This window comes from Ambystoma mexicanum, chromosome 2p, assembly GCF_040938575.1.
Source record: "Ambystoma mexicanum isolate Mex_15411 chromosome 2p, UKY_AmexF1_1, whole genome shotgun sequence".
NCBI lineage: Eukaryota > Metazoa > Chordata > Amphibia > Caudata > Ambystomatidae > Ambystoma > Ambystoma mexicanum.
In genome coordinates, this window is record NC_090923.1 from 121,415,896 (window position 1) to 121,442,017 (window position 26,122).

General features: G+C 45.1%; 1 protein-coding gene across 1 annotated transcript in view; it reads right to left on the reverse strand.

Moving 5' to 3' along the window:
• The window catches only part of PODXL2 (podocalyxin like 2), a 586,345-nt gene that overhangs the window by 205,427 nt on the left and 354,796 nt on the right, over nt 1-26,122 (reverse strand). The window contains exons 3-4 of the mRNA XM_069643373.1: nt 22,855-23,591; nt 12,064-12,138 (exon numbers count right to left, since the gene is read on the reverse strand). Of these exons, the coding sequence (XP_069499474.1) occupies nt 12,064-12,138; nt 22,855-23,591 (812 nt within the window). The remainder of the gene's footprint in view (nt 1-12,063; nt 12,139-22,854; nt 23,592-26,122) is intronic.

Consider the following 26,122-nt stretch of genomic DNA (forward strand, 5'->3'; position numbering starts at 1 on the left):
AATGAGTAGCGACTTCGGTTGGGGTGACGATAATGAATGTAAATACGTTATATGTACAGCGGTTAAACGTAAGCGCTACATAAATTACAGATAACTATCGTGTAACGTCGGTATTCATATGTGTCATGTTAGATCGCAGGTATGTCGTTTCCAGTGTCATGATTCACATTGCTAGAGAATCGTCTATTACCATGTGTTTGATATGATATGGCATGTATAACTCGCCTACACACGTGTTTCACTTCTAAAGAAGATTATAGGGCATTTAGTTCTTTTTTGCACAGCAGGTTCCAATAAACACAGTCAAGTGTAGCAATCGGCACTTGCTGGCGCGCAGGTGGTTTGCAACATGCTTTTATCATGTATGCACTAAAAACGTGTTGCTCATTTCATTCAAGACGTTTGCTTCATTTTCCTTAAACTCGTACCATGTAATGGGAACCTGTTAATGTGCGCTGCCTATTCAAATATGCATTTACGCAATCACTGTGACAACATATGCTATTTATTCTCCTTTATTGTGGGAAAATAAAGCGCTACCATTTGAGGGTATAGATCAGTCATTTTGCTTCACGTCTATAGGGCTTCCCGTGAGCTGCTGGTTCATTCTGGCTGCTCTACATTTTTGACATGCCATATTATAGAGAGAGAAAGCATCGCCAGGGTATTTGCCTTTGGGGAAATACGGTGATGATTGAGGGATGATATTATGTTAACAGGTCAAAAGCCCGAGCTCTGGCGCCATGTCTGCATGTTCAGCGTGTACTTCGCCCACCCTACCCCCACTCACCCAGGCTACTCCTATACCACTCTCTACCCCGCCCACCCTATCCCCATTCTCTCTACCCCACACAACCTATCCCCTTTCTCTAGCCCCACCCACTCCACAGCCTGTATTCCCACACACACCCACCCTACCCTTTCCTCCTCTATTCCTCCATTCACTCACCCTATTCACCCTCTCTGTATCCTATCATCCTTCCTCTCACACTCTCCCTTTATTTGTTACCCTCTCACTCTCACCCTTTCTCGCACATATTTCCTCTTGCACATCATGGGCGCCCTCCATCAATGGCTTCCTCCGCTGCTCTATTCCCCATTATCATTCTATTGCACACCTGCACCCCTTATCACATCCTCTCCTTCAAACTTTGCATCTTCCTCCTTGCACCCTAGTGCCTATACATGCACAATGCAAAAAACAAAAGTAAATGCCAAAACTATTGGCATTGCTTGTTTAACTTATTCTCAGCGAAAGTGCTAGGGCAGGGATTCAGGATGGAGACACAACATCCATGGTTTCTTTAAATGCTATTGCACGCCCTCCACATGTAAAGGAAAGAAACGCTATTGACTGGTTCCCCATTAGTAGCCCATGGCCCCCTCTGATAACAAAACCTTCTTTCTGGACTGCTTGTGCCCTTGAGATTTAAAAGAAAATAATGCTGTGACCCATATTGAGGAGGTGGTGGACTAGCTTATATTTAATAGCGCCCTTTCACGCCAGGATCATCCATTGTAAGGCTATTCCACAATGCAGCACACCCACAGTACAATCTACCACCCCCCATAATCAGATGGACCCTAGATCCTGATGGGTTTTCAGGATATCCATCATTAATATTCATAAGGAAAAATGGGCATACATTTAGAGCCATTGTATGCAAATGTATCTCATGAATAGTAATGAGGGATATCCTGAAAACCTGAGATGGATCCAGCCCTCGAGGCCTGTAGTTAGACAATATCTCGGTCCTAGCATTTCAGTTCATAATAGAGCTGAAAAATGTAACTATTTTAAGAGACTTTACCCCTTGGCTGGAAAGAGGCACATACAATAGTAAAAATAACTTACTTTCAAATCTTGCAGAATTACACATACACAAAAAGGAAAGAGACACACCCACATGGAGAGCCATACCTTTGAGGACATTCTAGAACCAGTGTCTCATTGGTTACCTCAATACCAACAGCGCTTGTCATTGACAGGCCACTATGCCATCACATTTCATTTAACTTCACCAATTTATGGTACAATAAAAAAGATAAATACACACCCACCACGGTTCTTCATCAAAGAACGATGAGAGCACCATCCACTATGTTGGGTTGGTCAGGAAAGGTCCCCATGATTACGAGGTGTTCATGTTGCGCACACCGTATGACTAACTGGGGATGGCGGCGAGCTGGAAGCCATGTTGCAATTTCATAGGTATCAAAGTGTAGTTAATTATGGATGGGATATGTTACTTTAGCATTCCTCGGGGTCTAGAAATTGATACATATTAGCTTGCTTGCATGTAGAAAGATCAAATATTAATCTTACCAAATGTAAAAACATGCATATACAATAATAACAGTAGTAGGTTTTCAGAAGGCAGGTGAATGAGTAACTTCAACCTTTGCGGTCAGTACAGCAGTAGAAAATAGCCATGAGTTTTTATGGTTTGATAAGCATCGTAGCTAGTAGATGTAATCTCCAGATGTCTGAGAGCGTGACAGAAGAAGTTTCGTTATCTATTTTGGTCATTAGTAAAATGTGGGTTAAGTCAGTCCCTGAAGCTAATCAGGAGTTTCAATTGTGCAGTGAAAAAGGGAGTTTTTGTAGATTGGACATTTTCAATGGAACAGTGACCTAGGGAATGAGATAGCGTCACTAACAAAGATAAATCATTCACCCAGCCTTCCTCATATCGCAGGGAATATTCATGCAAGCCATGTGCAAATTAAGAGTAAGGGTTCAAACGACTTAGGCCAGTTATTGCTAGTAATGAATTACGTTTCAATACCAATGTTAAACCATGTGTTGATATCATGACCTACAATGGACGAATCATAAGAAGAGGTGTGTTATGATTATGATCTGAAGATGATTAGTAAGATAAAAATGGCCAAAGAAAACATAGGAATTGGGAAAAGATGGAATTTCTTTGTAGAGGGTTTTGTGCAATCATGTTTGGAGGGTGGATTGCAATAAAGTATTTGGGAGTGTTTTAACTGTTGCAAAACTGTATGCAAGATGTGAACTAATGTGGTTTGTTGACACTTGGGTTAGTCTGGTCCTGCAACACCTTCTAACTGGCCCCCAGAGAAGTGTACCATAAACTTGCTTCATGTACAAACGTGCACTCACTTCCTAAGTAGTGGGCCTGTTTGGGTTAAGGTGGTTAAAGTACCATGCACACAACAGATACCCTGAATGTGCGGCTGATCCTCTGACCCAGTGCTCCAAATAAGTGCAATACCTTCCCATTTCACTCCATTAAAACTGTCAAATATAATCAAACAATGCAAAATAGGATTAACAAGTGGACATGTTTTTGATCCTTCATGCCATGTGCACATCTCAGGGGTTGTCTACAGGCCAGTGGCATGTGTGGCACCTTACGCAAAAGGGCCTCGGCTATGATGCTGCCACATGTGAAGACAGTATATATGACAAATATTCTTCTTTTCATGTATGTAATTTGTAACTATAGAGAAATGCTGGATTACAAGAAAAAATGCCTAACATACAAATATAAAATATATTTTTACTTGCCTAAAAATATGACATTTGGGAATAAGGACTATATTTTTACTCCCTAAAACATCCTTTCATTGCCAGTTTGTCAAAATAGGAAGTCAAGTGCTCTTTGTCAAATTCTTATCTGGCACGTCACGCTCACCCTTGCTGTTTCAATTAGAATAAAAATGTGTTACAATCAGGACTCGATTGACCAAACAGACTGAAAGACAGAAAATGTGCTCTAGTACATATCAGCTACAAAGGTTAATGAGGAAATTAGTAAACCCAAAACAAAAATGCATTTGGCAGTGAAATGGAGGAAACAATACAACAAAGAGACCAAAATAGTACAAGCTTGTAATGTGGTGCAAAGCAAAGCCTTATGTTTCACAGCACGAAACCACTTTTTACATGCCAAAATTGCTCTTTCAAAAACATCCGGGTCTGTAGCTCAGTGGACTAATGCACCCACTACAGTGGCCTGTGTTTGGCGTCATGGTCCCCGGCAGGTTCACTCAGCCCTTTATCCTTCTGAGGTCGATACAATTAGTACCATTAAGTTGGGTAACAGTATACACTGGTTATGTGTCAATAGCGCCAAGATGCCACTCTGGTGGTGAACGTGCACTCTAAAAATACACCTGTTATGTTATCCTTTCAAAAGACATTTCATTAAATGATTAATGTGTTTCAAAATCCCTAGGCTAGACAAACAAGAATAATACCTACTGAACTTGTATACAGCAAGACTGCTTCATTTTCTAAAACTGAAATTCACAAATGACAGAATAAAAAGCTAATACTAGTGGACGTTGAATCTAAATCTGAACTAATCATGTTAACACATGGCACCAATTCCTTACGCACTCACACAACATTACACAAATGTGCTCCTCTAAATACAGGCAGTCCCACAGCCTTTACTAGTTGCTGTCTGGGCTCTGCTGGACAATATCCAAAGAGAGACACAATCAACAATAGCCAAACAAATCTACTCTCTTACAAATAGCTCTCTTCAAACAGATGTGACAGGGTCAGGGTCATTTATTTATTAATTTATTTTGCATTTTTAAAGCGCTCGCGGGCATCGAGGCGCTGTTACAGGAATTGTTTTTTTTGTTGTCTTAGTTGCGTATTTATAACGCGCTTAAATACCCAGAGGTTTCTAAGCGCGGCCCCGGGGATCAAACCTGCGTTGCTTCGTTTCGTTTTGCTTCCAAGGCGAGAACGTTGCAGCTGAGCTATCCTCCCGGTGCATGACCCTGTCAAGAGGGGAGAGCGTGGATCCTATGCAATCTGGGGCAGAAGGCTCATTAAAACAAAAGGTAGAACCAGCGATGCCTCAGATATATAAAGTGCAAATGGGAGATCCCAGTCCTCGACAATTCTCCATCTCAATGTAACATAGCCATATCCAGCCCAGGGTCACGGCCACTCACCCGCATACATGTGCAGCAATCACTACTCGACTTCATAATGCACCTCTGCCATTAGAACGCAGCTGAGCCCCACGACAACAATTCTGTCCAGCTGGGCACGGACTCCTTGACTCGCCTACTCTACCGAAAATCTATCACAGCACCCATCTACTAGCCAAAGTCCCATGGGTTGCAATCAGGGACTTAGCCACACCCTACCTACCTCCGTGCTGACTAAAATGCATGCACACATTGTAAAAATCCTCCTTCAATTCTCACACCTCCAGCCCTTTGAGGCCATTAAAATGGCATTGGGCGCTATACAAATGCCATATAACATTACATGACATATGATACAAATCCCATCCTTGGTACTATCCTATATCTCCCAATGCTACCCTGTTGCTGTCCACTGTTCTCTCGTTTTTTTGTATAACCTCAAATGCCGAAATCCACCTGGGAGTGGCACAAAAAGCCCAGACTGTATCCAAACGAGGGCGAGAAAAGAACCACGACAACTAAAGCGATCCAGGAACCTTCCCACCATCCCAGAAGAAACCAGCACCTCAGGAAAACCGCAAACTCACCTCTGCCTCAGAAAAACTTGTTTTCAGCCACATCGCATGGCAGATAGCCAGCAAGAACAACATCAGCGACCGTGCTGGAAAAGGGAGAGAGGGGTTTGTAAAGCCTCTCACCTGGGTCCCGGGGGAAAGACAGGCATTGATTGGTGCAGAGTGTCGGATGAGCACTGCAGCCAATGGGGAGGTGGGAAAGGAAAGAACCACCAGCACTGCACTATACAATAGGCAGCAGTAGAGGCAGGGTGTGGGTTCTGTGGGTGAGGTCACAGGAGAAGCTAAAGGGAGAGGCCAAGGGACCAGGCAGCGAGCAGATAGCAAAGCAAAATGTTGACCAGCTGTTGACAGAGTTTGGCTAAGGTGAGGTACTTGTGAGAGAGAGTGGCACCATTTGTGTGTAATGTAGTGTATTGTAGGAAGTGCAGAGGAGGTTTATAGACAGTGTGGAAGAGAGATAGAGATAGTGTAAGAGATAGGAGTAGGGGAGTGGCGTAGTAGTAGTTAGTATAAGACACAGTGGCCATCATTACAGGTCTGGCGGTAACCCTGCCGGTGATACCGGTGGGTTGCTGCTGGACCCGTAATGAATTACCGGCGCCTTACTTCCCGGTAACACCACGGAAGCACCGGCACCGTTTTTAACGGTGCCAGTGTTTCCGTGACGGCTTGCCTACCGTGACCGCTGTGCCCGGCAGGGTCTGCCCTGTTGGGCACAGCAGCTCCATCAGGCAAACTCGAGTGTGCCGGTCCGGAACCAACAGTGCCGGTACCAGCACTGTTTCCGGACCGGCACTCATGTAATGAGGCCCAGTGAGTGTTAGGATAGAGTAAGGCTAGTACAGAGGGGTTCAGGGGAGAAGTGGGTATTTTCTATTTTAAATTTTATTTTGTACATTTATGATCAGCTCACAAAGCCTACAGGCAATCTAGCTGCTAGTTACAGAAGGTTTGGTACCCTAGTGAAAGTCAATTGAAAAGGTAGAGTTTAAGGTGTTTCCTGAAGGTGTTGCAGGACGGTTCTATTTGCAGGTGTGTGTGGGGAGCTCATTCCAAAGGGTACGCGCCCAAGCAAGTAGGCAAGCACCCCCCGCTCTTGTCCTGCTGAATCTTGGGATGATGAGGCAATGTTTATAGATCGATGTCACCGTTCTGGTAGACAGGTGATTTTTTATTTCATCCGATAGATATTGGGGTGCTTCATTGGCGATGCAGCGGTGGGTGATGGAGTGTCTTAAACTTGATTTTGTCCTTGACCGGGAGCCAGTGGGCAGCCTTTCTAGCTTCTGAAATGGGGTTGTGCCTACCAATGTCCAATGCTGCGCACTGGGCATTGTTCTGAATTGTCGGAAGTCTGTGCACGTTTGTTTTGGATGTGCCACAAAGTCATGAATTGCAGTAGTCCAGTTTTGAACCTATTTGTGCACGTGCAATTTACAGCCGGTTTGGGGTGAGAGTAGTGAGAGTGTGTGAGGTGGAAGGGTGAGCAGAGCACCACATCCCTGAGTTTGGGGGACAGGAAGGGCAGGAATATTGAGGAGGTAGTGGTAGTAGTAGGGCAGACAGAGGAGTAACAACTAAAGGTGGAGGTGAGGACTAGCAGTGTGGAAGTCAATGGAAAGAAGTGTGGAGAGTGGAGAGTATTAGCAGTGGTAGTGTGGGGAGAGTAGTGTTAGTGCAGAAAAGGGAGAGTGGTAGTAGGGTGGAGAAGAGAGTGTGTGAGGCATGAATGTAGTGACATAGGAGGGTGGAGGCAGGTGGTAGAATAATGAGGAATTTAGAATTTAGGAGAGCCATGCGAGAAGGACGCGAGGAGGAGAGAAAGTGGATGGAGATTGACAGAGGAGATTAGAGGAAGGAGGACAGTAGTAAAGGGCGATAGTGGACACTTCCCAGACCCCTTTTCCAGCTGCACCCTTTAATAAAACATCTGCCTGGTGTGACAAGGCCTGTCCCTCAGGCTTTGTCATGGACGAAAAGAAGCCCCGTGCTTAACACTTATTCGGATGCCAGAGAGTGTTGGATACCCTTGTAAAGACTGGAGGGGTTTATCTGTACTCCTGCCCTCTATATGGCAGAGTAGAAGCACAGAGCACCCCAGCCAAGATTCTCTATATGGGATAATGGACGAGCAACCACGGCTTAAGCTCTCAGGATGTGATGTAGGCTGGTTCTTAAGTACAGTGTAGTCCCCAAGCCCCTCACAAAAGTATGTCCACACACTATGTTATGTGCTAACACAGTTCTTTATATATGAATAAGGTTCAAGATATATGCATTAATTGATAAAACACTTTGTACTTTGGCAAATCTAATATGGCAAATATATACAATGTCTATGTGGTCCCACACTTAGCTATTGACTCCTTTAAAATGCATCAATTGATGACAGCTATAATGGCATACAAATCATATATCAATGTGTATCAGCATAGTTCATGGGAAGGAAGAAAAGTTGGGTTAAATAATAGGAGAATGGTACTTTAGCTACTAAGACATATTCCTGTGTGAGGATCCCCACACAACCTGGGCAACCTGTAATGAAGAGTATTAACAAGCCCAGTTCATTAATGTTTAAATAGTCTTGTTTCCTGGTTAAAATGTTCCACTACCCCAATGTACCCGAGTTAGAATAGTTTCCTCGACAGTTCGTCGATGGATCCCTCGAGAGTGGATGACTCCCTTTAAAGCAGGAGCCACAGGGCGTCGAGACAGCAGCTTCGACCTTGGCGGTGTTCGTCGACGATCGATCATGGAAGTCCTGCGAAGATGAGACGTGCGGTGCACCTTGATGCAAAAAGTTTGGTGCTGCAAAGAAGACTCTGTGAAGAACGTAGGCCCAGCAGGGGGCATCGGCGTCGATGATCGGGACTCAACCACGGCTGGATTTCAGATCTTCACTTGTCAGAGTCTTTGGGGACTTCAGGTGGCGGGAAACCCACTGGCGGACTTTCCTCAGTCATCGACGACCTCGACTTTCTCCAGCGGGACAAATCGGTCGACGGTGATGGCAAGGGAGCCCTTCGTTCAATGTTCTGAGGCAAGGTGGAGCGTTGCAGCTCCGATCGTCGAACAGCACAGCGTCAAGCTGTCCCCGCTTCAGGGCAACACGACTCGACTGGCTTTCAGCGGTTTCGGAAATCCTCCAAACCCCGTTCGACGACGATGGACTTGACGGCCTCGAGGTCCTGGTGCTTTAGTTCAAGATTTCTCAGCGGACGCTGCCTCCGGTCGACAGCCTTTCACGACTGGCTTCCAGGGTGCCTCGATGAAGATCAGCTTCTGCGCGATGTTCCCATCGTAGCTCGGACAGAGGTCTCCTAGCCAGGTCCTCTCTTGGATCAGTCCTTGACAGACTAGACATCTTTCAGATTTTGTCGACGGAAAGCAGCAGCAAACCTTCTTCCAGCTGTGCTTCAAGGATAAGCAGCTTCAAGTTTCAACTTCAGCTTCTGAACAAATTGGGAATCGAGAGGTCCCCAGATATACACATCTGTCCCTCATTGACACTGCTGAGCCAAGCTCAGTCAGCCAATCAGACAGAAGGGCATTCATGCAGGCAGGCAGCCAATCTGGCTCACAGTGCATTCAGGCCATTTACGTCCCATTGTGGCAAGCACCCAGTCTTTCAGCACACCACACTGCATTCATGTTAGTTTCAGGCGGGGCTGTCTCATTCATTGTGCAACATAAATAGAAACCAGACACCCATAACATGGAATGCATATTGGTCACACACTCCATTCACCCAGGTCCCACCCCAAGGGTGTACCCACAACATACATTCACTGGGAAGGCTCAAGCCAGTCTGGCCTGGACTTCCCCACAAAACCATATATGGTTTTTCCACCTAACAGCCATTCAGGGGAAGGGACAGAGCCAGAGCTTCCCAGGACTTTGGGAAAACAAGGTAACAGTTAATAGAAACCAAGAGGCTGCAGGGGCAATCTTGCCTTCAATCAGGAATACACTGATTCCTATGGCAGGGCCTGGGTATCCCAAAATGGAGGATACTCAGAGTACCTGTCAAATTCAGCATGTAGCTGCCACCAGCCCATACCATGCTCTGTGGGCCACACACAGGTGCCTAAAAACATACACAAGTCGTACAGGGTTTTCCCCCCACCCATGGGTGCCATAGGGGTATCCCAAGGGTCTGTTCCCCATGATCAAAAAAAGGAAGAGCTGCACTGCCAGGAGTCCCACATGGACTGCAGAAAACAACACCGAACACACATGATAATGGAGTACAGGAGAAGGACATGGAGGCCCTGTCCCTCCAATGCATTTCCAGCATCACACCCCTCCCAAACCCTCCGTACATGAGGCAGTGGATTCCAGACCATGTAGAGGAGCCAGCAGGAATGCCGACAGAGCGAAGAGCCAGCAGCTGATTCCACAGAGTGGGCAAGGCTTCATTCAGTTTCTAACCTGCTCCTTTATTTCAATGCAGAGAGAGCTGTAACTCACCATTTGCAGACCTTTGTCAAGTCTAACCTACTTCTGGGTCATACCCAGATGGATTTAGACATACAAGAGGGGCAGTTATTGAATCATACTGGGTGAATTAAGGTCTAGTGCCGAAAGGAACAGCTGCTGGATGCTGGTGCTGCAAGACGTGTCATCATCTTTTGATTTGGTGAATCATGTCATTTCACTGTCTCTGACAAAACAATGGGCGTCATTACGAGTCCGGCGGTAACCGAGCCGGAAAAACCGGCAGGTTACCACCGGACTCGCATTACCATTCCGCCTCCGTGATTCCCGGAATCCCTGGGGCATTAAAACCCCGGTGACCCAGGAATTCCAGAGGCAGAATTGTGTAAGTCCCCATTCCCATGGAGCCCCATAGGACTCCATGCGGATGGGGACAATGGAAACACTGGCTCCGTCTATGACAGAGCCGTTGTTTCCATGTCCGCCTGCAGGCTGGCTGTGTTAAACCCACCAGGTCAGACCTGGCGGGAGTGACAACTCTTAATCAGCCGGTCTGGAAAGAATGGTGGCAGCGGTTTTACCACCACCGTTCTTTCCGGACCGGCAGGGTCGTAATGAGGCCCAATATCTTTGACGCTGTCTTCAATTGGGTTAGATCCTCATTGGAGGATTGTCAGCAGATTGCTGATATGGCAATTTACATATCTCATGTCAAATGCGTATCAAGGCCCATGACACCCAATTATTATTTTTGATGGGTCCTAAAAGTAATTCAGGCATTATGCATGACAACAATTGACGATGGCTGTACTTGAACATGCCTAAGGCTAAATCCATACACTATTTATCTTTATAACAGGGGATCACAACTCCTTTCCTTCAAAGCAACCATGGCCACGGACAATGGGAGAGCATCTCCCACCTTCATCAAAAGTTAGATGAGATATTTGGTCATGCAGATGAATTCACAACTTACTATGGAAATACTGACTGCATAAGTCGCAAATAAGGATTTTGTCCACCTGAAAATTCCTTAAAGAATAATAAATGAGATCTGCAGAGGCTCGGCTGACCATTGTACCCAGAACTAAGAAACAACACAGTGGTTGAAGGACTTTCTCAGCATTGGTCTTCTGAACCTTGGAGTCCAGAAACTGGAATTCTGTTGCTGAAAATATAAGGAAAACAGACAACCTTGACCTGTGTAAAAACTCTCTCAAAGCACTCTAGATGTATATAACTGGCTGTTTAAGTGCTGATGTTTCACCACCAAGCAACCACTATGCAGTATAGATACCGCGTAACACAAACAATACTTGTAACAATGATAATAATATGAATAGCACATGCTAAAATCACACACAGGCACTACAACAATCAATGTTTACATAAAAAGAGATTTCACATTGAATCAGTGCACATGAACCAAGTAGACCATAGATATCTTCTATATGTGTTATTGATGCTGTCCTGCTCCTGTCATGTCCTTACCTTGCTGTTGCATGGAGAATAGTACTTTGAGGTGTCCAGTTAAAGTACCTAAATCAAAAGGATTGAATGCCAAAGGTGAGAGGCCATTCGACCGAAAACAAAAGGATCAAATTTCTTTTTAAATCTATATTTTTTTTGCTATAGTTTAGCTAAAAAAAAGGTGTTTTTACACCAAAAATGGGGATTTGGGGGGGACCCCCCAACAAAAGAATATTTGATCCTTTTTTGGGTCGAATTGACTCGACCCTTTTGTCATTCAACCCTTTTGAGTCGATACTTTGACCTATGACTGTACTTTGACAGCGTGGAATGATATTATTTCTTGCACTTCCTCTCAAAAGAAGATTGAAGGACCCCTCCTTTACACAGAGGCTCATCATTCCCATGGACATGATCTGAGAAGAATAACAGCCCAGTGAAGTCCAACCAGCTGTTTGACCCATCACGCAAATTGAGCACCTAAAGAGCTTCTCAACTACTGCCCATCCAATTTGCCTGGCCAGTGCATTGGCAACATCTCAGATCTGTCCTGTGCACTACAATCTAATGACTGGCAGATACCCTTTAAGCTATGACTAATTGCTGAGTTGCACATATCCATCCACACAGTTACCAAGTAGAATCGACTTACACAGTTGATGTCGTCTGACATGTTCAGGATGATGTAATTCTTCCCGGCCAAGTTGCTCCAATCTTTGCAAATGACCTGAGGATAAAGTGGATATGCTGATGGGTTCAATGTTAACATATTCTTACATTCTTGACAGACTATGGCCAGAATCTGAGAACATGGGCACAATGTTGACATGCATCAAAAAAATACAAGAACACAATAACATTCAGAGATGAAGAGCTGAGGCTGAAAATGGCAAAAAGCATCAAGCTGGGACTAGTCTACATTGAGGACAAATTAGATTATGGTTTTGAATATTAACTTGATTACATGCAACCGCCTTATGAGAAATCAATGTGTATGCGTTTTAGGATGGGAACGATTTATTTACCGTCCTTTGCTCAATCTTGGGACCTAGGCGAATTAGGCACAGTGGCTTAGGAATGGAAACTGTTTCTCACTTTGTTTATCTGTGTCCAACTGAAAGATCAGAAGATTTGATATTTAAGACCACTTCTCAGGACAACCATTTTTTTATCTACTATTGAAGCGAGGACATTTTGTAGACTCACTACCGAGATCCATATTGTATTTGCAGTAGATCGCTGTATTATGAAGGGTGTGAGCTCACTTCTGCGACCAGCCCAAATACACTCCTCTCCCCTCTCTCTCAGTTTCTAACTTTATGCGACACACCAATGGTGACCGTATCTAAGAGGGTATTTAACAGGGCAATAATCCCGACATGGAGACGAAGGGTGGAGTCGCTAGAGGATGGGGCGTTCAGGGCCACGATAGGGTTAGGGAATAATCAGGTTCTTGGAGCAGAAGGAGGGGTCAGTAGAATAGGTGGGGACTATGTGGAAAGTCCCTAAGGTGACGCTGAGAGAGGTATGCATCTCCAAAGTGGTGGGAATATGGTGATTTCTACCAGACTCCTTGAAAGAATCAGAGCTGCAGATATGGAGTCTGGAGAATGACATGGGTGAGGGGCGCAGGGTCGGGAAAGACCTTGCAGAGGCATTTCACATTCAAATAGAACATCAAGAGAAACTGACCAGGTTTGATAAGGGGCGGTATACGTGAAAAATACACAGTGAAGGGGACAAAGCGGGGCGACTACTGGCCTGGCTGATTAGGAAAGAGAGCCCGAGGGGGGACTCCTACACAGATTTACAATGAGACAGGGACACAGGCAGTAATACAGCAACATATTCATAGGGTATTCCAGGAGTATTACAATATAATTATAAACTAGCAAAGGCAGGTACACAGAAAGGGAGGCAGGTGATTTGTTGGACATAGCGCAGGTGCCTCTGTTGTCACAAAGTCAGAGGGAGAGCCTTGACACGAGACAGGCTTTCGCTAGAGTATGCAGACATATTGGTTCCCCTATTGAAATGGGTGTATGAGGCGGCATTTGTCAAGGGAACTCTACCAGGGAGAATGAGGGAGGTGTTAATTACGGTACTGTTGAAACCCCAAAAGGATCCAAATTATTGTGACCCCTATAGACCTATCTCTCTGATAATTGTGGATACAAACACTTTAGGGAAGTTGATAGCATCCAGATTGGCAGACATGGTTCCGGCACTCGCATTAATGTGGGTTTGTGGGTGGGGGAAATACATCAATGAATATAAGGATGTTACAAAACATAATGGAGCAGGTACGGGGCTCCAAGGAAGAATTGACCATAATGGCCTTGGATGACACCAAAGTTTTGACTCAGTGGAATGGCCCTGGCATTTTAAGGTATTACAAGCATCCGGGCTGGGCCCTAGTATGCAAAAGTGGATACATCTACTGTATAATGTTATGTTATGTTATATTTATATATACAGCCCACGATCGCCCAAGGGCATCTTGGCACTAACCAGCGGAGGAGAAGTAGCAGAAGCAGAGGAACTTAAAATAACAACGTTTTCAGCGAGCAACGGAAGAAAAGATGGTAAGCAGTGGCTCGCAGAGTGAGCAGAAGTTTATTCCAGGACCACACCTCCGCTACTGAGAAAGCATGTCCTCCTATGTTAGACAGTCTGACCCGATGGACCAATAGCAAGAAAGCAGACAGAGCGAAGGTAACGAGTGGGACATACTTAGGGAACTTTTCCTGGAGATATTCCGCTCCCAGCTTGTAGAAGGCAAAGTGGACAATACACATCGATTTTAACAAGATCCGCTTCTCCACCGGAAGCCAATGGAGATGTCTAAGCAAAAGGGACATATGAGCCCGTGGACGGATGTAAAATTGCTCTAGCGGCGGCGTTCTGAAGCAGTTGAAGTCTATTCATCAGATAGATTGGTTGGCCGAAATAGAGCGAGTTGCAGTAGTCGGCCGTGCTAAGAACCAGTGCGGCAACTACTAGAGCATGAAATTGATCAGGAATGTAGGGAAGAACCTTCCTCAAAATGTGTCGTTTGAAATGGCCAGATTTGCTCACTGCCGCAACCTGATCAGCCATCAATAGAGAGGATGATAACTTTACACCCAAGATTTTTACTGTGGCATATGGGAGAGGGAATGGGCCAAGAGAGGTGGGCCAAAAGTCAGAAGTCCAAAAGGAGAGAGGGCACGTGGTACCCACTACAAGAACCTCTGTCTTATTTTTGATTCAGTTCAAGAGAGTACAGTGCCATCAATGCACCTAGATCCTCCAGACAACTCCTAAGCCGAGACGCAGTATCAGCTCGAGTAAGGTCCAGACAAACCAACAGCTGCATATCATTGGCATAGGAGTAATATCTAAGTCCATGCAATCAAATGAGAAGGAGGAGGCATCTGATGTATAGGTTGAATATTATAGGCAAAGTGCGGATTCCTGAGGGACCCCACAAGTAAGCAATACCGGTTTAGAGCAAAATGGAGGAATAGAGACCGAATGGGAGTGATCAGCCAAAAAGGCAGAGAACCAGCTCAAAACTTGGCCAGATATCCAAGCATCTAACAACCGGGAGATCAAGATGGTATGATCCACTGTGTCGAATGCTGCGGATAAATCTAACAGAAGTATCGCTCCACCCCGCCCTGATCGACCAGGTGGGCAAGATCATCTAGTACAGAATTCAGAACCGACTCAGTGCCCCTCCCTGGCCAAAAGCCATATTGAAAGGCGTCAAAGCACCCAGAAGATTCCAAATAGGACGAGAGAAGAGGAGAAACGAGAGCCTCCATGACCTTTATCAGAAAAGGGAGAAGAGAAATGGGGCAATAATGTTCAAGCACCCCCGGGTCCAACGGGGGTTTTTTCAGCAGAGGTAACACAAAAGCATGTTTCAATGGACTAGCAATGAGTCCATCTAAGAACGAGGCATTACCTGCAACAGTAATGTGAGAGATAAATTCTCCTGAGATGTCTTTAAGCAGGGTTAAAAGAATGGCGTCAGCCGGAGAGGCCGATTTAAGGCGCTGAATAGCCCTTAGTATATCAGAATCAGAGAACAAGGGAAAAGAAGACCAAGTAGAATTGGACATAGCAGATTCATGAGAGATCAGAGCCGGTAAAGATTGACTAACCACAGCTCTGATGCCACTGTGAATTGTTTCAATCTTAATATGGAAAAATGAAGACAGAGAATCGCAGAGAGCTTGAGAAGGCGTAACAGAAAGGCCAGTTATGCTAGGAGCGGACAAGGATTGAACTAATTCGAACAAGGCTCTAGGCTTATTAACAGCAAGTTGTACCTTCTGAATAAAAAAAGATTTTTTGGCATCACTAATTGCTTTTTGGTAGCTAGACAGGGTGGGACAGAAGGCACATTTATCTGCACTCAAATAACCTGCACGCCACGTCCACTCCGCCTGTCTGCAGCGTAGTGTATGATCTCTGAGTTCGTCAGAGAGCCATGGCTCAGAGCAATGGTTCCTTGTCTTGCATAGCCTAAGCGGAGCCAGCAAATTGGCAACTGCCGAAAAAGACTCTCCTAGAGAGCTTAGCGAACACAGACTATGTTGAGCCAGCTGTGACTGTAGGGAGTCCACCAGTCCCATATTGTTCACTTTACGCCAGTTGCGCTTAAGGATAACAGGTTTGATCGAAGGTAAGATAGCGTCCTGCAAGGGGATCGAAAAGAAATTCAAAAGTGGTCAGACCCCAGAAGAGGAGAGAGAGAAGAAACAGAACAGCAGAGTTTGGGGCAAAAATAAAATCGAAAGTATTACCCAGTTGGTAGGTAGGTTCCAGAATCAACTGCGGTAGAACAAGATCCGCCATTAAAGAAAGAAAATTGGCGACCTGGCTAGTGGAGGTAGTGTTGACCGGGAGGTTAAAATCTCCAATAACCCACAAATTGGGGTAATTTGTCTGAATCTCAGAAACCAGGTCAGGGAAGTCAGTGCAGAACGCAGCATCAGGACCAGGGGGGGGGGGTATAGCACTAAAGTAGTAAGCGTGGACGTGGGAGAGACAGAGATCCAAGACAGAAAACACTCCATCTTAAGTGAGTGCTCAGGCACTGTGCATACTGTTTTATAAAAAGCCTCGCGAATAATGGGCAATCCCCCTCCGGTTGGGCCGATACGCTGTCGACGTGGGCCAGAGGCCCACGGGCGAGAATCCAAACGTGAGGTTGGAGTTAGTGTGTATTAGAAAGGGGCACTAGACCAGGCTGCCCAGTCTCACCATTGTTGTTCACCATGGCTCTGGAACCCCTGGCGGGGTATTTTAGAAAGTACATGCCAGAGACTGGGATTAGGGTCCAGGCACTGTACATAACATATTTCTATACGCAGATGATGCATTGTTATATGGCAGTAACTCTGGTGCGAATATTCCGGTATTATTGGAGGTACTGCACAACTTTAGACAGCTTTCCGGTTTCTTGGTAAATAAAGAGAAGTTTCTTCTGTTCCCAATGGGAGGGCTACGTGGGCGTCCGAGGTAGCTGCCCCTACAGTGAGAGGAGCGATGGGAATTGGGGTCATTCCGCTACTTCGGTGTCACTGCTTTTCATGAGATGGAGGAAACCTTTATCTATAACACAGGAAGGGCACTATCGGGCATAGGTGACTCAGTGGAGTTATTTGAAGACCCTACTGGTATCATTAAGGGGGAAAATTGCACTTTGCAAGATAGTGGTGTTACCTAGATTACTTTACGAACAAATCATACAGGATAAAGAAAATCTTCTTTAGAATGTTGGCTATAAAGATTGGGGGGTTATTGTGGGGCACGGGGCACAGACGGGTGGCGTTAGATACATTGCGCAGATCATACGCAGGTGGTGGGCTCACGCTCACGGATTTTGAAGCTTACTTCATGGCAGCTCAATTGCAGACAGTTACCCGCTGTGATGACTCCCCAGAATGGGATCAGAGGAGGTTCTTACCAGGGTTCTCGTAAACAGGGAAGGAACTGAGCTGTAATGGGACCCAATGGGGGTGATGGGAACGAGCCCAATATAAAGTATAGCCCAACTTTACCGGTGGGGTTTAATCCAGTCAAACGGGAAATACTGTCAAATTTGGGTGTGGGCAAGATGCAAGGGACGGGCTGTACCAGGATAGGAGATCTATACACAAAGGGGAAGTTACTGACGTTTGACCAGTGGAGACAACAGTATGATATGGCAGCGGAGCTCAGGGCAGCCTTTTTGGGATATGCCCAGTTAGTGAAATGACCAGGTGATTTATGGAGTGAGACTCCTGAGGAATCCTTATTGCAGCAGGTGTTGGACGTGGGTGGGAGCAGAGGAGCAAACTCAACCCTGTATAAGGGGATCAGGGAACAGAAACAGAGACCGGTGCTGGGGGAGGGGGTCAAAGAAAAGTGGGAAAGGGACATGGGGTGCGAGATTTCAGAGGAGAAATGGTCTCGAATTTGGGGGCAAGCCAAAAAGGTATCTAGGAATGCAAAGCTTCGCTTAATTCAGTATAATTTATTGCACAGAGTGTACATGACTCCATCTAGGCTCCATGCGATTAGCCCACAGCAGTCACACTGCTGTCCTCGATGTGGGGAATTCTGGCATAGGACCTGGGGGTGCCCAATGATCAGAACGTGCTGGGAGGAAGTGATGGCGAAATTGAACTAGTGGGCACCCAGTACATAGGAATGCACCCCAGAAATGTGCCTATGGGGACAAATGCCGGGTGAGAAACAGGCCAGAATGTGAAAAACAATGGTGACATTTCTACTAATCTTGGCCAAGCGTGGAATAGCCCTCGGTGCAATCTTGGGCAAACGATGTGCAACGCTGGGGGTCGGCCGAAGTAGAAGTTTTAAGAGGGCAGAATGCCATGACGAAGGAAGAGGGGGCCGGAATGGATTGAGGACTAATGCAGAGTGAACTAATGACAACACCGGACCTGCGGCTGCCCTGAGGAGGGGCAGATAAGGACCAAGTGACAACGAAGGGTTAACCGAGAAGGAGGCGGGAGGGGGGGAAGTTTGCAGGGGGTGGCCGGGGGGTAGGTACTCTGCCTGATGAATGCTTGATCGGAATGGGTCCTGTATGAAATGTTCACCAAAACTAACTGTACCCACGAACTTGTTCATTACTTATGTGACGGAAATGCGTTGTATGGAAAAAGGAAAAATAAAATGTAAAAACAAAAATGTGGGCTCTCAATGAAGCTGCGAGCATACTTTCCTCTTTTCAATAAGGAAGGGAAAAAGAGAAGGGAAAAGAAATATATTTTTCTTAAATTTTCTAAGGATAATTTTTCCGAAAATATTTTTCATTTTTCTGCAACCGCTTTTTGGGCTTTTCTGCACAGGCTTTCGTGCCTGTAGTACAGGCACAGCTGCTGCTGGTATTCATTTTTTTCCAGGGCCCAGAAAAGGGCAATAACCGGGTCATTACGACCTTGCCAGACCCGGTAATTGCCCTTTTCTGGCCGCTGGAAAAAATTCTTCCCCATTCCCATTTGAGCCCTATAGTGCTCAATGGGAATGTGGAGGGTGGTAGTACCGGTACCGATGGTACCATCATGTTCTGCTCGCGGGTGCCGGTACGGCCAACAGGTCAGACCTGGTGGCTGCAAGGGCACCCGCGAGCAGAACTCATAGTATAACGGTACGGTAGCAATGGTGCCGGCAAGCTTACCATTGTTACTGTACCGGCAAACTCGTAAGGAGGCCCTATAGACTTTCCACCCATGATGGCTTTCACGTTGGCTACAATCCTTGCAAATGTCACTTTTTAAGAGTCTTTAAGATCTGACTAACTCTTACTTTTTTGATAAACCTTTGTAATAAAGCACGCCCTTAGCATTTAGGGCACACAGGTTTTGGGGCGTGTGCACTTAAACCCCAGTCCTCCCTTGTCATCTCGTAACTATGTTGGTCCAGTTCAGTTCAGTGGTGTACAAAAGGAGAAGGGTCACCCCACTACAAGCCATTTACTTAATTACTGCCTCGGGCAACTGTGACTCCAGGGATAGGGCTCAAATCGAGGATACATGCCCCCCCTACTTTTTTCCAAAGGCGGACGCCTTTCCCCAGTGTATATTAGTGGCCGTGAGTAAAACAAGACATGGGACTTGGGGACTGGAACCTCGGTCACGTGGTTCACAAGTCGGGCACTTGACCACTACACCATATAACCTGCTGAAAAGCAACCAACAACTAAAGGTGAAATGTCACATTTTGGGACTGCACCCTCCAGGGAAAACTTTGCCATTGATTCTTGGGGTGCACACCTTTTAACATTTTTAAACCCTATTAGAAGAAAATATCCTCTCTTAGATTTTTGTGTATGTTGATTGCATGAAAGGCAAATACCCATGTCTCCTGTGCAATTTGTATGGTTATGCGAAGTCAATTGAATTCAATTTGCATATTTCACCTTGATATGCTAATTTCGGATGATTTCACATCCCATCCTGTACTTTAATGAATCCCTGCACTTTATTTTTTAAGGACTTGACCGTTGCAGAGATAAGTAGTTGGAAGAAAAGGGTCGTATATCCCAGATGAATTCAGCAACCTGCTAGTGAGTGCCCAGTCACCACAGCACCCTAGAATTCCCCATTGATTTCCCAGCAGCATCCAATGACGCCTCGGGTAGCAGCCTCGGTCCTGCAATCTCAGCAGAGACCTTCATAAGGCCATCCTAACATGGAGGTGTCTTCAGGGTCACCAATTTATCCCTACTATTGTGTGTGGCTGTTCAGAGCTGAGGGGCCCTCTAGTGCAGATCTTGGGTATATATGTGTTTACATTGTTGCCTACTGCCTCAAAGACATCCTCCCCGCTCTTCACCCTCAGTGCAGTGCAGTGGCCTTACTGTGTTATAACGCAATGGTAAGGCCTTATGCCGGTGCGGTGGCCAAACTGTGTTATAACGCAATGGTATGGCCTTACACCGGGACAGTCATGTAACTCATTCAGTACCAAGTACAAGAACCCTGAGCTGTGCAACGACTGCTCTCCAGCAATATATTACAAACTATCACAAACTCCATCCTTACCCCATTGCCTTTCTTGCCTTTTCGAAGCTTTCATGAACATGTTGACCTTTCTATCCCTTCCCCCTTTCCCTTTCCATGCTGCTCTTTTCTTTTCTCTCTCAGACCAAGGTCTGAATGTCTAACAGAGACACAATAGGCCACTATCTGATTAGTCTCAGCACTATTAGACCACCACAGTTGTGAATGATGCAGTATAAAAAACATAAACGTTGCAACGAGTAGCGAGTTCAGACTAGGAATTAGCAAACCAGCTCAAATCTCATCTGTCGAATAATGGGGTTCAAATTAGTTGGAATGATTAGAACCATTTGGAGTTGAAACTCAAAATGATTTGAAAGATTTAAACCTGATGTCCAGAGGTTCACAAGATAATTTGTTGGCTGAACCTCGCTAGAAGTTCTGTCTTGATTTAATTTTTTTAATTTTTGTTGTTTTATATTTGATGTAATGTGATATTCTTCGGATGCTGCCCTTTTTTCATGTCAAATCCATTTGTTTCTCATTTGATCCAAAAAGTTCTTATGGTTCGAGTCTGTCTAAATCACAAACAACGCGTGGTTCGATTCCCATCCTCAGTCGTCTCCAATGAGGGTCTTCTGGGCTTGATCTAATTCGAACCACATTTTTAATGATCCAAACCATGATTTGAGTCCAACAATTACAAAGTATATGTCATCGAATGGTTTGAAAGTTAACCCAACCAAAACCACCATTATGCACTTTGGGGGACCTAAGAGCAAACCCCCCAAATTCCCTTGCTGGATGGAAGGGAAGTCTTTGATTGTGGAGCAGACATTGAAATATCTAGGGTTTATTCTTGCTAAACTTCACTGTAAGCGGCAAGGGTAAACTCTGTACAAGAGTTGAGAGCCCAAATGTCTTATATCTATAAAACGTATTGCCGATTTAGTTTGCAACTCCTAATCGCTATTTATAAACTAAAAACAGTGCCCGCTCTTTTATATGGCTGTGAGATAACGACGTTAGTGGAAGATTATGATTTTGAAAAATCGGTGGGCTTTAAATGGAGGAAAGTTCTGTAGCTTCCTAACTCTGGCCCATCTCTCATCTGCGGTACGAGTTGGGCCTTACCTCGCTTTCCTGTTGGAGAAAATGGAATATGCTCAGAGTATATGAAGCTAAGAATGGCGGATCCAAAATGATTGCATTCCCTAACACATAGGAACTTGTTGAAGATAAAGATCAGGGACAACAAATCTTTCCTGGATAATTATAAAATAGTTTTAGAGGAAAATGAAGTGCCAGAGGAAGGCACTAGTCGTAACTATGTTTTAATAAAGAGGAATCTATTAGAAAATGATTGGGCACAAACATGTGAAAATCGAACCTCATAAAGACTACTGAGTGATTTTAGTACAGAGCAGAAAAAGAGAAACGTTCTGCCGAAGGATTTAACACGATGCCCTGATGAAGATTCATGAAAAACTTCATGAGGGTAAGAAGGAATCTGATATATATACACACAAGAGATTCTGCATATTTGAGGGCAAGCTAACGGCCCGTTATGTAGATATTAACTGGCAAACGAATTTTTAAAACATCTCTTGATTGACTGCTGCTATTTACCTGATCTGGGAATACAATGTTTCATAGAATACAATGTTTTATAGTGTATGGGCCTTATTACGAGTTTGGAGATAGCCATGCCCTTAAAAAGGGCATGGCTGCCCCCAAACTCTGGTCCGGAGTCCCTGAATGGGGAAATACCGGGCCATTCCAACCTTGGAGGGCCCTGTAGTTCCCCATTTAATGAACCCGGACCATCCCCATTCCTATTCGAGTCCCCATAGGGCTCAATGGAAATGGGGAGGATGCAAACAACGGGCCAGTTAATGTATAACGGGCCCGTTGTTTGCATCCTGGTCTCCTTGCGGGACCCGCTAAGGATGCCCTGGTGTCCTTACTGGGTCTTGCGAGGAGACCTCGTAATAGGGTGGTAGGGGGTTAACGACTCTGGCAGCTTTATCGGCGCGGTTAACCCCTTACTGCCCACCTCGTAATGAGGCCCTATGTCTACGAGGAACGCTTTCTTGACACATTGGCTTTTTGGGAACACATCCTATTCGGTCAGCCAACCGCGCTACTAATCAAAGTAGCCACTTTTTTAATTAAGCTGAAATTGATCGATAAGTTTTAACAATACATCATTTTTATTGGAAGTATCTATTATTATTATTGAAGCTTGTATTAGTAATTTTTTTATATGGAATTAGTAAATGTAGATTTTAAAGTTGATGACGGTGTGAATTTTGTATGTGTTTTGCAAATCCTGTGTCGAATTTTGTATGTACTATGCATAAGGTTTGAAATAAACCAATACAATAAAATAAAAAAGCCCCACAATCTCTAGTCTAGGTGTTGAACAATCTCTTTACCTGAGGAGAATTCCAGAGGACTTCTGCGGGAAGAGTGGCTTTGACAGTGTCGGGAGCCTCTGGCATCTCACTCGTTATTGATGGTGTAATCGTGGCAGCCAGGGGTATCTTTCTGACTTGTGTGGCTATGGTGGCAAACTCCTTCTTTTCTACAGGCAAAGTAGAAGAGCTCCCATTGGAAGAGCCATGGGGGTCCACCGGCACTTCCAGATGGTTTATCTCCTTATCAGATATTCCCTCTGCCTGCTTCCTTTCAACAAAGTTTCCTGTAGGGTTTTCTACTGGGCCTGCATGTGTATCAACAAACGTGTTGGAAGAATCCTGCGGTATATAAGACATTGGCACCAAGCTTGGATGTAGACTCATCTCTGGCGTTGAGTCGGGAGCGTGTCTTAAGGAGGCCTCTTCTTCCAGACTCTCCTTTCCCCCCACTGGATCTGTGACGAGAGTTGTGTTAGGAACTGCGGAGGACGCTATTGAATAGAGCGGATCATCCTTCCACTTTGAACCCGGAGAGTTCGAATCCTGCACAGGCACTTCACTGGCTTTGCCCCTGTGGCGCCGGTCCACCTGGAGCACTGCATCCTCTTCTGCCAAACCATGGGTGTACGATGTGTGTGTGACTTGGTCCACCACGTCCATCGACAACTCCGGCGTGGCGGTTTCCCAGGGATCTCTGTGCTCTGTTTCATTCCCTCGTGGACCGGCCTTGTGAGATGATACTGGAAAGGTGTCATCTGAAATAAAAAAAATGGTACTGATTAAATTCGCTTCTGAATTAAATATCCTTCTACTAATCAGATTCCATCTTTACATTGAGTCTGCTGTGTGCACAATCTGATCACCAGGTAAGAACATGAGTGACCCACCTTTATGTGGCATTCCCATCCCACCTTTGTAAAAACTAATATCCACCCCTCCCCTATTACCACCTGCCCATCCTCAGGTGCCTTAACTAATGTACCCTTTCCAGGTTGGCCTCCACACCACTGTTTTCCCAAGTCCAAGTGCCCTCTCCCGCCTTCAAGAGCTTCTCTCCACTCCACAATGGCACGTCCACTGGCTCAACTAATGTCCCCATGCGCTAGCCCTGTTTCTTATGCCCCGCCACTCCACACTTCTCTGCTGCACCCCATTCCTATATGCTTATTTTATGCCACCTTTGGCGGGCAAGTCCTTCTCTCTTCTAGCTCAAACTCTGGAAGTTTTTCATCTCCCCCTTCTTCAGCCGCTGTCTGAAACAAACTCTGCATCTTATCTCCTGCGGCCTCTCCCCTGACTCCCCAGTATGAACCTATTTATTTCGTTATTGAAAGTTTAAATGCAGCATATGCTCAAAGAATTCACTTTGCAAGTACAAGTATTCTCATTTTTTTATTAAATGGGTGGTTGCTTGTACTACTTATAGGGCGATTATGACTCCTGATGCCCCTGATGATGTCCTAGGTATGGAACCTGCGACCTTTGGCCCTCCAGATGTTTTGGACTATAACTCCCTCCAGCCCTATCCAGCATGGTCAACGCTAAGGGATCATGGGTGTTGCAGACACCTTCAATGTCCACACCTCTTGGGAGTTCGCTGTCAGAGCTCTACGGACAGAGCAGTCTCCAATGATTACAGCAGGTACAGCAATGTAGTGAAAAATAAGGTATTAGCCTATTTGACCTAAAACATGCAACCTTTTGACCACATTGACCTTTTCTGAGTGGTCCAAAATGATCTTTTTGTTTTAGGTCGAATAGGTGCATACCTATTTAACTGAACATGAGGAGCAGGGGTTGCGGGGGTGTCCCCCGCTCCTCATGTTTATGTAAGTAGGTCAAAAGGGGAGTGCAGGGGTGTCCCCCACATCCTTAACAATGGAGGTCAATTTGGTCAAAAGGTCAAATGTTTTTAGGTCAAATTGCAGAGGCCAATTTGCACAAGGTCAAACATACCCAAACCAAAAATAGTATATTGGCTTGAATCCATGCCTGCAAAAGGGATTCTATGCAGTGGAATTACCTTTATGGATGAAGCGCATGGAGGCTTATCAGGAAAGAGATTCCCTGTTGTTCATTGGTTCATAATCTTTTCTATTTCATTTTGGGAGAATTGGTCAACTATGAGTATTATTGGCTGAGCCAGTAAAAAGGTCCCTGGAGAGAAACTTCCTGGGAATGTTTCATCCATAAGATACCTTGCATTGGTAATCACAGGACCCTCTTTCCTGTGAAAAGATGCTGGTGGTGGGCAAAATAAAAGAATCTTTTGTTTTTCCCTCGTCCCACCCCCCCACCCCCACTTCATTTTTCAAGGCGTCAAGTTTTTGTCTGAATATCATTTGATTAGGTTCATCCATTTATTTTATTTGAAAGCAATTCCTGATAAATAATAAAGTCCCTGGCCAGGTAAAGCAGTTATGAGGAGCTTGGGCAAACCAGCCCTGAATATTCTGGCTTAAATGCAATCCTGGCAACTGCCCACCGAGTTCAGCGTTGGCATCCAAGCCTGTGGTCGAGTGCCCTTGGCTAGGAAGAGGACAGCTGCAGTCTGGAATGCTAGCAGGAGTAAAAAAAAAGAAACTGGCGCAGCATTGAAGCTTGCAGTTATTAAATAGAATATAAGTATTTGAATTTGGCCATGGATTATTTATTCAATCAGATGCGGTTACTGGTAACAGAAAAATGCAGTTCTGCGAACTACAATGTGTCACTGTCAGCCCTATGTATGTAACAGGCAGGGCCGGAATTTCTCAACAACCATCCATGACTTATTCAGAACGCCAAAGGCAAGAGGAACTGAAAGAGCAATACAGACAAGGGCTGCCATGTGCAGTCTTTAATGACATGATAATGCCCTCTAGAAATGTAGCCAATGTGAGATCTATCATGACGGATTAGTGCTGCATAGGAACTTAAAACATCATAGGGATGGCTCAGCCATGTCTACTCTCATCCCAGCATCCATATCTAAATATGTGCATAGAGAAGGAGTGCAACTTCGAAGACAGGCACCAGAGAAACACATCAGATGCAACACTTAAAGTTCCACTAGGTTTAGTAGAGTGACCCACAGGGATGTCCAACTCCAGGCCTCGAGGGCCAGAATCCTAATAGGTTTTCAGGATATCCCTCATTAATATGCATGAGGAAAATGTGCATACATTCAGATTCACTGTATGCAAGTGCATCTCATCAATCTTATGTTTATGTTTATGTTTATTATTTATATTGTGCTCCAGGTACCCAGAGGCTTAAGGGCGCAGGCAAACAAAAAGCAAACAAT